The 12,135-nt window shown below is 43.3% G+C and overlaps 1 protein-coding gene across 2 annotated transcripts in view; it reads left to right on the top strand.

The window, feature by feature from the left end:
- The window catches only part of cd164l2 (CD164 sialomucin-like 2), a 74,249-nt gene extending 62,448 nt beyond the window's left edge, over positions 1-11,801 (top strand). For both annotated transcript variants that reach the window (XM_073028333.1, XM_073028332.1), the window contains one exon: positions 5,298-11,801. In XM_073028333.1, the coding sequence (XP_072884434.1) occupies positions 5,298-5,304 (7 nt within the window). In that variant the 3' untranslated portion in view covers positions 5,305-11,801. The remainder of the gene's footprint in view (positions 1-5,297) is intronic.
- The last annotated feature ends 334 nt before the right edge of the window (positions 11,802-12,135 follow it).

The raw sequence follows: 12,135 nt of genomic DNA on the forward strand, positions 1-12,135 counted from the left end.
CTCTGAGAGCCTGTAGAAAGTGGATCTTACCCCTCTGAGAGCCTGTAGAAAGTGGATCTTACCCCTCTGAGAGCCTGTAGAAATGGGATCTTACCCCTCTGAGAGCCTGTAGAAAGTGGTTCTCGTCCGTTTTGAGCATCAGTAGAAGTTTTCCTGTCTGTGATTTAGTCTAAGAGTAACTTTAACAATGGGTCCATTGTTGAGGCTTGTTTGCACAGGTTTGCTCGTCATAAAGCTGGCAAGAACTCTTGGGGATCCGAAGCTGCCGATAGTTCTTTGTGTGTGTTTGCACACACACCTGTTTGCCTGCAGCTCCTGCCTGGCATCTTTTGTTGACATCTGTGTGTTCTTAATGGCTAACAGGTGTTTCGTACTTCACCCAAATAAGTATTTGTTTTGTATTTGGTTGTAAAGAGCTTTGATAGATCTTGGCCCACAAGGAGCAGTGACTCGTAACCGAGAACTCCTGACCCTCTCTGCTGAGAAATGCAGAATTGTGCTCCCTTAGTGCCACACACAATGGATTGAGGTGGGGGAATATAGTCATTGGAGCATTTTTATAAGACATGGGAGTGAAATTAGGCTATTTGGCTCTGTCTACTCTGTCATTCCATCATGGCTGATTTATTATCCCTCAGAAACCCAGTCTCTTGGCTTCTCCCAGTAACCTTTGATGCCCTGACCAATCGAGAATCTATCAACCTTTCACTTTAAATATAGTCAGTGATTGGGGGCCTCCGCCGCCGTCTGAAGCAATGAATTACACAGATTCGCCAATTCGGTTGAATTCCTGCCCCCGCCTGTAAGGAGTTTGTACATTCTCCCCGTGACCGCGTGGGTTTCCTCCGGGTGCTCCGGTTTCCTCCCACAGTCCAAAGACGTACCGGTTGGCAGGTTAATTGATCTTTGTAACTCATCCGGTGATTAGGCTGGGGTTAAATCAGAGGGTTGCTGGGCAGCGGGGCTGGAAGGGCCAAAAGGGCCTATTCCGTGTTGTATCTCAGGAAATGAATAAACAAAGGTCCATCCTTCTGTTCTGAAACTCTGCCCTCTGGCTATGACTTGCCCCACTATGGAATACCTCCTCTTCACATCCACTCTTAACTAGGTTCTTCAATAGTCAATAGCCTTCAATGAGATTCCCCCCCACCCCCCAAATTCTTCTGAACTCCAGCGAGTACAGGCCCAGAGCCATCAAATGCTCCTCATATATTAAACTTGGCCCATGCACATATAACTTGTCCAATAATTTCTTCAACCCTTTGCCTGGAGCTCCCACATGGGTTTGGCCATTCAACAAGGTCATGGCTAATCCGCTGTTCTGCAACATCCTTCCAAAAAGAGAAGATGACTAGCTTTAAAAAATCACAATTGACTAATAACTGCAGACCTTTGATTTTCTCATGTCATGCTAACCTCAGATTCCACAGTTCTACCAGGTGGAAAATAATTTTTCTTTTTTTTTTGGCTCTGAATTGCTTTGGTATTTATCAAAGTTATTATTACAAACAGGAGAAGTGTTGACCCGATTATATCTCTCTGCAATAGAGTCAGAGTGATCCTGAGACAAAATTTACAACCAAATGTTTGTAATAATAATGTGTCGCTGTCGTGCATACTGCTTCGCAATGCCCTATGTGCTTCATCATGTTTGTTTTTTGTTCCTTTTTAACCCCTTCATGCTGCAAGTAATGAGGAGACGCAGTAGGTTGTGTCAGAAGTCGCTGCAACATCGCTTTCCTGTAAATGAGCTAACCTGCTTCGTAGACAAACAGCGAGATTCACACCGGTTTATGTGTAGCAATGCATTTGAGTGCAGACTGGGTTTCTTTTGGTGTGCATGTGGTTAAATTCTGTTTACAACGATACGCTTACTTTAGAGGTTTTAATTTGTTACATTGGTGCAAATTGTGCTTTTGAGAAGCTCCATGTTTATTACTTACGGCCTGTTATGCCGCTGGTGTTTAGGGCAGTAATGATGGTCCTCCATCCCTAGCAGTGCTCAGGGCTGCCTTTATCAAGTCCGTAGCTTCCTCTCTGTTTTCACTACTGCGGAGACTCTGGAATACCATCACACTCAGATGTAGAAGGACTCTTCATTTTGTTTCCATAACAGTTTTTTTTTGACCAGTCAGGGTTGTTAGCCCTGAGCTGAACCCCTGAACCTGGAGGACCAGTGGACCACTCTTAGCCTGACCTCTACCCTTTGACCTGTTTGGCATGGGTGACCCTACCAAGAGCCAAAGCGTGAAGCCCTGACTCCAGCCAATGTAGCTCTCTGGGTCATTGAGGCACGCAAGCCTCCAAACCCTATGACAAGGTTGTGGTCCTCTTGGAGGCCCACATTCATTTACTCTGCCTTTAACGGATGGTGACATTGAATTATGCAACAGAGTAAGTGAACCATAATCTAGTGACCTTTGTTACCCGCTGTTACCTAACAAAAGCCTTGGAATTTTTCTCTTTTAAGCCTTAAATGATTAGCACCTTGAGTTGGAAGTTGGTAATTGTTATTTGTTGACAGTAGCCTACAACATTGAACTCTGAATGAGTTTGAAACTTTTCTGAAAGTGCCTTGTTCTAGAACTGGTTAATGTGTGATTTTTATCCAACGAAGGACGGAGGACTTCCTTATTCGTGGTTTCTCCCAAATATCCTTCAAATGTATCTGTAGATTCCGATCTAGAAATTGGGAATTCTTTTCCCCTCTGTGGGGAGCTGCTGAAACTCTGCCCTCTGTGTAGGGTGGCACAGTGGCGTCACGGTTTACAGCGCCAGTGACCCAGGGTCATTTCCTGCCGCTGACTGTAAGGAGTTTGTACGCTCTCCCCGTGACCGTGTGGGTTTCCTCCGCGCGCTCCGGTTTCCGCCCACAGTCCAAGGACGTTCTGGTTGGTAGGTTGGTTGGTCACTTGCTGTGCATCCAGAACTAGTTGAAATCAAATGTCACGCCATCAAATGTCTGCGTATGTGTCACGTACACTGCACGGTGCAAACTCCGAACTTGCCTAAACAAGCATTAAATTGGCTTTGACCAAGTTGTCTGTCAGTAGAGGAGACATTGACACTTTTTGGACTGCTAATTGATTGTATTTAAAGAGGCATAATTATAACAAAGTTGTTCTCCTGGTTTGGAGTTCCAACACTCTGTTGTGATTCTTAACTGAGCTAAATCATCACTGCTGCCAGGTTTTTATATAAGTTCTGGGATACTGCCAGAGCATTATTGACGTTGACCCATCATTGCAACCATAATCAAAAACTCAAAAGTTCGAAGTAACTTTTATTATCAATAAACATATCGGTCACCATATACAACCCTGAGATTCATTTTCCTGTGGGCGTACTCAACAAATCTATAGAATAGGAACTATAACAGGATCAATGAAAGATCGACCAGAGTGCAGAAGACAACAAACTGGGCAAATGCAAATGTAAATAAATAACGAATAACAAGGACATCAAATGAAGAGTCCTTGAAAGTGAGTCCATAGGTTGTGGGAACATCTCAATGATGGGGCAAATGAAGTTGAGTGAAGTTTTCCCTAATGAGGGACTGCTTTATTGAGCACCTCCACACCATCTGTCGCAATCGAGACTTCCTTGTCGCCAGGCATTTTAATTCCCATTCCAATGCGTCGATCCATGGCCTCCTCCTGTGCCAAGGTGAACACTCTATATTCCCTCAGGGTAGCCTCCAACCTGATGGCATGCATATCAATTTCTCCATCCGGTGAACAAATTTCCCCCACCCCCTGCTGCCTGGTCAGTCGGGGTAGAATAGAAACAAAATCACAACTGTTTTGGGTAATAATTTATTTATTGACATACAGTGCACAGTAGGCCCTTTCAGTCGTTCAATCCTAGCCGAATCACAGAACAATTTACAATGACCAATTAACCTACCAACACCGGTATGTCTTAGGACTGTGGGCGGAAACCGGAAACCCAGGCGGTCACGGAGAGTACGTACAAACTCCTTGCAGACAGCAGCGGGAATTGAACCCGGGTCGCTGTCACTGTAAAGCGTTGTGCCAACCACTACACTACATCACTGGAATTGTGATACAGGGAACTGTTACTCTGAGAAAATGAGTCCAAAGCCCACCAGGGCAGCTTTAAATTCAGTCCTTTGGTTTAGAATAGAGAGCCTGGATTCCACAGAGCAGCAATGCTGTTGATTTATTCACAAGTACTAAAATACAGGTGAAAATCGTTTTTGCATGCCATGCTTTCAGATTATTTCTTTACAATGGTACGTTGAAGTCATACACCCACCCAACTTCAGTAGAAAAAGCTCACTTGCATTCACCCTATCTATACCCCTCATATTTGGACCATAACACTACAAGATATAGGAGCAGAATTAGGCCATCTTGCCCATTGAGTCTGCTCCGCCATTTCATCATGGCTGATTCAATTTTCCTCTCAGCCCCAATCTCCTGCCGTCTCCCCGTATCCCTTCATACCCTGACCAATCAAGAATCTATCAACCTCTGCCTTAAATCTCTGGCCTCTGCAGCTGCCTGTGGCAAAGAATTCCACAGATCCACCACTCTCTGGCTAAAGAAATTCCTCCTCATCTCCGGTCAAAAAGGATGATCCTCTGTTCTGAGGCTGTGCCCTCTGGTCTTAGACTCTCCCACCACAGGAAACATCTCCACATCCAGTCTATCAAGGCCTGTCGCCTTTTGATAAGTTTCAATTAGGCCATGCCTCATTTTTATGAATTCTAGTGAATACAGGCCCGGAGTCATCAAACACGCTTCAATCCTGGAATCATTTTTGTGAACCTCCTTTGAACCCTCTCCAATGTCAGCACATCTTTTCTAAGATGAGGGGCCCAAAACTGCTCACAATACTCCAAGTGAGGCCTCACTAGCGCTTGATAAATTCTCAATATTACATCATTTTTGTATTTAGTTCTGTATACCGCTGTCAAATCTCCCCTCAATCTTCCAAAATTTCCAAAAGCTTTTCACTGAAATTTCGTGGCTGATTTTCTGTTGAAAGAAATTCCCTGATATATCTGTTTAATTTGGGTTTGCTTGAGTGTTCATCCGTGTCCCTTCATTTCAGGTCGAAAGACTGTGAATTATTATTTGACTTAGCAATACCAGCCTTCAGTTCCAAGATAACTAGTGAGGACAAGAAAGGTTGTGATGGTACCTAAAAACCACAGATGGTTTTGAAGCCTGTTGGAAAGAAAAATGCTACTTGTCCATTTTATTGCAACAACAGCGATAAGTTTGTTAGCAAGTTTAAAAAAACAAACCTTTTGTGTTCTGGTTGAATAGGATATAATCACAGGATCGAAGAGAATGGGCTTGAAGTGGCCAAAACACCAACTGCACACTGTTTCCCAACAAACATTTAATAACTGAAGTTCTCCTCACTAATCTGATATTTGTACAGCGTCTTACTGGATGGAATTGCAGTTCTGTTTGCCTTTGACGGGATGGATGTAATTGGTGATGGATGCAAGGGTATATATATTCTTTGCATTGCCCCCCAGTAGAACTAAGAATATGCACCAGGAACTTTTAACAAGAATGTACAGTAATGATTTGACTTAACTATTGAGCCAACCCTTACACAATGGAGTGTTTTTTATATATGGACTGTTACTTTGATTCTGTTTGGTTTAAGATCCAAGAGTTTATCTAGTTTTAACAAAATGTAATTGTGAAACTAAATTTATTCTGTTGCTGTAAAATTTTGTCTATCAAAACTTTGCACAATGTCTCCTCCACTGGAGAAGAAAAGGCTGTGAGATTTGTATTCCAGTGTCATCGAGATTTGGGCGCGTATTTGGCCATTTGGAAGACCAGTTGGAGTGGCGTTCGATACAACAGCGAGCTCCCTCAAGCACATCATATCCACGCTGGACCCCCTGCTCAGCTTGGCTGTGGTTTCGTAAACCATCTGTTTGTTGGTTAAATTACTGAAGGTGTTGTTGACATTCCAAAGAGTTTTTTTCATCATTTTTAAGACCATAATCCATGATAACGCCACCTTTCGACCATGTCTGATTTATTTTCCCTCTCAGCCCCATTCACCTGCCTTCTCCTCAACATTTTACCCCCTGGCTAATCAAGGACCTGTCAACCTCTGCTTTAAGTATAGTCAATGACTTGGCCACCATTTCATCATGGCTGATCCATTTCCCGCTCAGCCCCAATCTCCTGCCTTCTCCCCGTATCCCTTCATACCCTGACTAATAAAGAGTCTGTCGACCTCTGCCTTAAATATACCCAAAGACTTGGCCTCCACAGCTGCCTGTGACAATGAATTCCACAGGTTCACCACTCTCTGGTTACAAAAATTCCACCTCATCTCCATTCTAAATGGACATCCTGCTATTCTGAGGCTGTGCCCAATGGTCCTAGACTCTCCCACTATTGGAAATATCCTCTCCACGTCCACTCCATATAGGCCTTTGAAAGTGCGTATGTGTCACCAACTGCTTGAGATTCATTTTCTTAAGGGCATTTACAGGAAAATAAGGAAATACAGTAGAATTTGTGGGAGAAAAATCAATCATAAACAAGTACTGACAAACAAGCAACGTGCAAAAGACGACGACACGACTCCCTTGGTTGCCAGGAGTAACTGTAGTTACTGAAGACAGATATTTTCACACTAAATGGAACCCTGTAGTCTTTAGGTAGGTGGGGTTAAACAATTTAGTTCCTTATAGTGGTAGTCCATTCGGAACTCTTCTGTTCTTGTGGGAAAAGTTGAACTCCCAGTTTAATCTGGACATGTGTTGTCCATTTTGAATCAATGCCTGCTATTCTTTAGTTCCCTTTGCAGACAGCAGGAATGTGCTGCCAGCGATCCAGGGTGTATCAGGTAACGTCAGGAGTGAAGGCTCCATACACCACTCACCCACATCTGTCCTCCCAGAACAAGGATACAAAGGTACCTCGTTTAATTACCGACAGTGCCCCCCGTAGACCCGAGGATTGATGATGCAAAGCTTTGGTAGCGTAAGGTTTGTGGCGCAGTAACATGTGGCAGGATAGCACAGTATCCACTGGCAGCTCACTCCACACTCACACCCCACTCCGACCGAAAAAGTTCCTGACTTCTAACTACGAAACATTAAACTAATGGGACTCTGAAATTCCAGTCCACTTTGAGTCTACTTTAAGCGTGATACACATGTGCCTCGCTTGAAGTAGATATGAAGTCAGACCTGCGTTTCGCACTCCCGAGTTTTCTTTTGAATTATGTTTTGAAATTACAACACATAACAGTTTCCCTTAAATATTGTACCTTACACCTTTAACCTATGACCTCTAGTTCTGGTCACACCCAACCTCCGTAGAAGAAAGTCTGCTTAGATTCACCATATCTACACCCCTCATAATTTTGTGTACTTCTATCAAATCTCCCCTCACTCTCCTATGCTCCAAGGAGTAAAGTCCTAACCTGTTCAACCTTTCTCCATGTGTTTTCTCCTTGAGAAATGCATTGGGATGTTGTTGTCACCTTCTTGTAATAATTCCCATCGTCTGGGGTGCTGCGGTGGTGTAGCGGTTTCCGTTAAACTATTACAGCTCGGGATGTCAAAGTTCAGAGTTCAATTCTGGGGTCCTCTCTAAGAAGTCTGTACGTCCTTCCCATGAGCCTGTGGGTTTCCTCCGGATGCTCTGGTTTCCTCCCACAGGAGAAGGCAGAGCAGTTGGTAGGTTAATTGGACATTATAAACTGTCCTAGGGTTAAACTGGTTTGTTTCTGAGCACTGAGCCTCCTTGGGCTGAAAGACCCTGTTCTGTACTGTACATCTAAATAGAAAAATTAATAATTTTTCAAGTCCCATTACGAACCACTTATTACCACAATATTATCCTCCCATACAGCATTTATTAACTCCCTCCTGATATTTATCATGCACACCTTTCACCCACTGGCACCTCAGACACCTCACCCTGTGGGTGAGTACAGAATTCTAATGCAAGCAAATCTGGTCGCTTTTAATGGGACTGGATTTCACTGTTTGCACCTCTTCCCCCACTCCTGAATGAATGGGCAAACTCTCAAAGTCCAAAGTAAGCTTATTATCAAAGTACATCTATGTCACCACGTACAACCCTGAGATCCATTTTCCCGCGGGCATCCTCGGCAAATCTATAGAATAGTGACTATAACAGGATCAGTGAAAGATCAACCAGAGTGCAGAAGACAATAAACTCTGCAAAGGCAAATATAAATAAATAATGAGAACAGGAGATAATGAGATAAAGAGTTCCTGAAAGTGAGATCATTGGCTGTGGGAACATCTCAATGAGTGGGCAAGTAAGTATAACTATCCCCTTTTATTCAGGAGCCTTGATGGTTGAGGGGTAGTAACTCAAAGTTGCTGTTTGATGTATCTGAAGGAACACCAGGCTGATTAAAATCCTTGCATATAGGCCTTCCTCCTCTTCTCTGTTCTAAATGAATGACCCTCTATTCTTAGACTCTCCCAATATCGGAAACATCCTCTCCACATCCACTCTATAAAGGCCTTAAAACATTCAAAGGCAATACGAGTGAATCTGCAGATGCTGGAAATAAATAAAAACAGAAAATGCTGGCAGAACTCAGCAGGCCAGACAGCATCTATGGGAGGAGGTAGTGACGACGTTGCAGGCCGAAACCCTTCATCAGGAGTGAAGTAACATGGGATGGTCGAGGGGGGGATAAGAAGTGGGGGGAGGGATAAAGTAGAGAGCTGGGAAGTGATAGGCTGGAGGGAAATGGGCTAGGGGGAAGGTGGAGAATTATGGGAAATAAAAGAGAAAGAAAGGTAGGGCTAGGGGGGGATTATAGTGAGGGGGAAAAAGAGAAAGAGAACCAGACAAATTATAAATAGGGATGGGGTAAGGGGGGGGGGGGCAGGGGTATCAACGGAGGTCTGTGAAGTTGGATGTTCATGCCGGCAGGTAGGAGGCTACCTAGGCGGAAGATAAGGTATTGCTCCATCAACATTCGATAGGTTTCCATGATTTCACCCCTCATTCTTCTGAATTCCAGTGAGTAGAGGCCCAGAGCCATCAAATCCTCCTCATATGACAAGACTTTCAATCCCAGAATCATTTTCGTGAGCCTCCTTTGAAGCCCCTCCAATGTCAGGACATCCTTTCTTAGATAAAATCCCCAAAAATGGTGCGTGATAGGGAAATTTCATGGTGATTTTCATGATCAGTAGCCCAAAATTCATAAGATACACCCAAAGGCATTTAGGAAGCAAAATCTTTGTTGTCCAGTATAATTCTGCAGGCAACTGTATCTGGATTTCAACCCAGAGGGTACAAATAATTTCCAACCAAGAGGGAAAGACTATATTGATCTACTTAAGCTCGTGCAGAGTAAAGCAAGGAGACTTTGGGAATATTTTGTTATTTGTATAAATTGGTTTATTATTGTCACATATACCATGGTACAGTGTAAAACTTTATTTTGCATGCCATCTATACAAACCTTTTGTACCTTGAGGTAGTACAAGGCAAAAAAAACAGTGCAGATTAGCGCTAGAGCTACAGAGGAAGTGCAGAGCAGGTAGACAATAAAGTGCTGGATTGGGTAGATTGGGAGGTCAAGAATCCGAATGATCCAACTGGGGAACTATTCAATAACCTTATAGCCCTGGGGGAGAAGCTGTCCTTGAGCCCAGTGGGACGTGCTTTCAGGCTTCTGTATCTTCTGCCCGATGGGAGGAGAGCAGAAGAGAGAATGGTGTCTCTGTGATGTTTGGGCAAAGGTCTAGTGACAAATGTGCCCTAAAAACACCAATTTAGGCATTAATCTCAAAGTACATTTATTATCAAAGTATGCATATATTATGCAACCTTGCATTTCATCTTTTTACAAGAAACTCAACAGAGTCCATTAAAAAAAAGACCAACGAACACCCAATGCACAGAGTGAGAGAGATAAAATACCTAATGAGCTTGCTACCTTGAACTTCCTCTAGAACAAGGGTTCAAAACCTTTTTTATGCCATGAACCAGTACCATTAAGCAAGGGGGTCAGTGAACCCCTGATCTAGATTCTAGATGTAGTGTTTGGTCCATCCAAACAAGAGTTGGCATGAGGTGGTGAGAAGGGAGCAATGGAATCTGGATTACACCAGGAATGCTGCCCACGTATCAAACCCTCTTGCCACACCAAAGCATCCCAATTCCTGGATAGGAATGTCTAATGCCAGAGGGCATGCTTTGAATGTGGGAGGGTAGGTTGAAAGGGGTTGAGGGGGTAAGTTTTTTTACTCAGAGTGGTGGATTTCTGGAATGTGCTACCCGGTGTGGTGGTAGAGGCAAATACATTAGAGGCTTTTAAGAGATGTTTGGATAGGCACATGGATGGGAGGAAGATGGAGGGATGTGGACATTGTGTAGGTAGGAGGGATTAGTGATTGGGTGTTACTGATTTGTCTTTTAGCTGGTACAGCACAGCATTGTGGGCTGAATGGCCTGTTCCTGTGCTGTACTGTTCTATATTCTATCTTAATTCTAGTTACTCATCATTGAGCAATCAAATCGATGTAGTGCAGAGAGAAGGGTGAATGTTGACCTGGTCTAGCACCGTTTAGTTAATGAGCCAACTCATTGAAACAACTCACTGTGGTCTTTACTATTGTCACTGGGGCTGAAATGGTATTGTAAGGCCAGCAATGGATTGAGCTCAGCTTTCGTTGGGCCACGTTGGAGGCGGTTTGTAAACCAGGACCCTGTGAAGTTAGCAAATGGGGGAAAAACACACGCATACACACACACACACACATCAGTGCTTCAGTCTGGGGTGGTTTGGATGGTCAGTAATAATCTCAGTCACCACCCAATCCTCATCAACACCACAGGCTGTCATCGTTTGGGCACCTGAGTTTCCTAAAAGATAGAAGAGAATCCAAATTGTAGTGGAGCCTGATCTTAGACCACAGGAGCAGAATTAGGCCATTCAGCCCATCGATGACCTCCTTTGGGTCCACCTCACATCACCCCTTTGAGCATGATATCCCATCCTCAGTCCTGTTGTACCATTTTCATCGTTCAGTTGGCTTGGCTGCTAGACCATCGGCATATTTTCAGTCATCTCCACCTTATATAGCATGCCACCCTCCCTATGCAGACGGTGTATGTCTTAACTACGTAAGAATATAATTCCACACTCCCAACGGCCACGAGGCATTCAATTATTTAATTTTCCTTTGCTACCCAGCACCAGATGGAATAATAATTGAACAGCTCCTTCCTGTTAAGGGGTTAAGATGTTGTTAACCGATATCTAGGCTATGTACATCAACAGCACCAACTTCCTAACTGCCTTGTAACTGGCTTTGTTGCACAGATATTGTGTTTAAGGTGCCTTGTGTTAAGTAAATTGTAATATTTTCTATTCTGACTGTGAGTGGATTTGTCGAGTGCAATTTTTCCCCCTTTTTCTTTGCTCCTTTGGCAATCAGCCGTGGGCGCGGAAGAGCCTGTTCCATTTTTTGCTTTTGATCTTCTCGTCAAAAGCTTTGATGACGTGGTTTCTTTTTTCCCCTGACTTCTAAAAAGACTTTGCCATAATTTGTCACCGGTGAGGGAGAGTTATTTATTTTACATGGATGAATGGATTGGCCCTTTTTAAATGTTTCTGTCTTTAATGGTTTTTATATAAATAATTTTAGGAAACCGCTTGGATTTGTGATTGCACTATTTTGATGACTTGTTGTGTTATCCAGTACTTGTATTCTGGTATGTCAATAACATGCCAATTATTGCTGTGATTTTAGTGCAAAAGGATAATTAAAATATTTGTTGAAATAACTGATGGTGTGGTTGCATTCTTGTTTACAAATGCTTTCAGACTGTTATGGCGTATCCTGAAGTTAGGGTACGTAGGAAACATTAACTTCAGCAACCAATCTTCAGACCTGAATGTGGATTGTAGATTAAGTTTGAAATGCAGTCCTGACGCCAGTAAATGGAAAACTCAAACAAAGCTGATTAACATTCATTCTGGACGTCTGGAGTGTGGGTGCAGATACATTGTAAATATAGAATTGTCCTTTGATCTTTAGCACATATAATATGTCATGTAATATTGGGCTGGGAGGCCTCTTCCTCCAAAAGACTCTCAAGATGTTGCCTGTTGTTCGTT

The sequence above is a fragment of the Hemitrygon akajei genome, chromosome 24 (genome assembly GCF_048418815.1).
Source record: "Hemitrygon akajei chromosome 24, sHemAka1.3, whole genome shotgun sequence".
NCBI classification, from domain to species: domain Eukaryota; kingdom Metazoa; phylum Chordata; class Chondrichthyes; order Myliobatiformes; family Dasyatidae; genus Hemitrygon; species Hemitrygon akajei.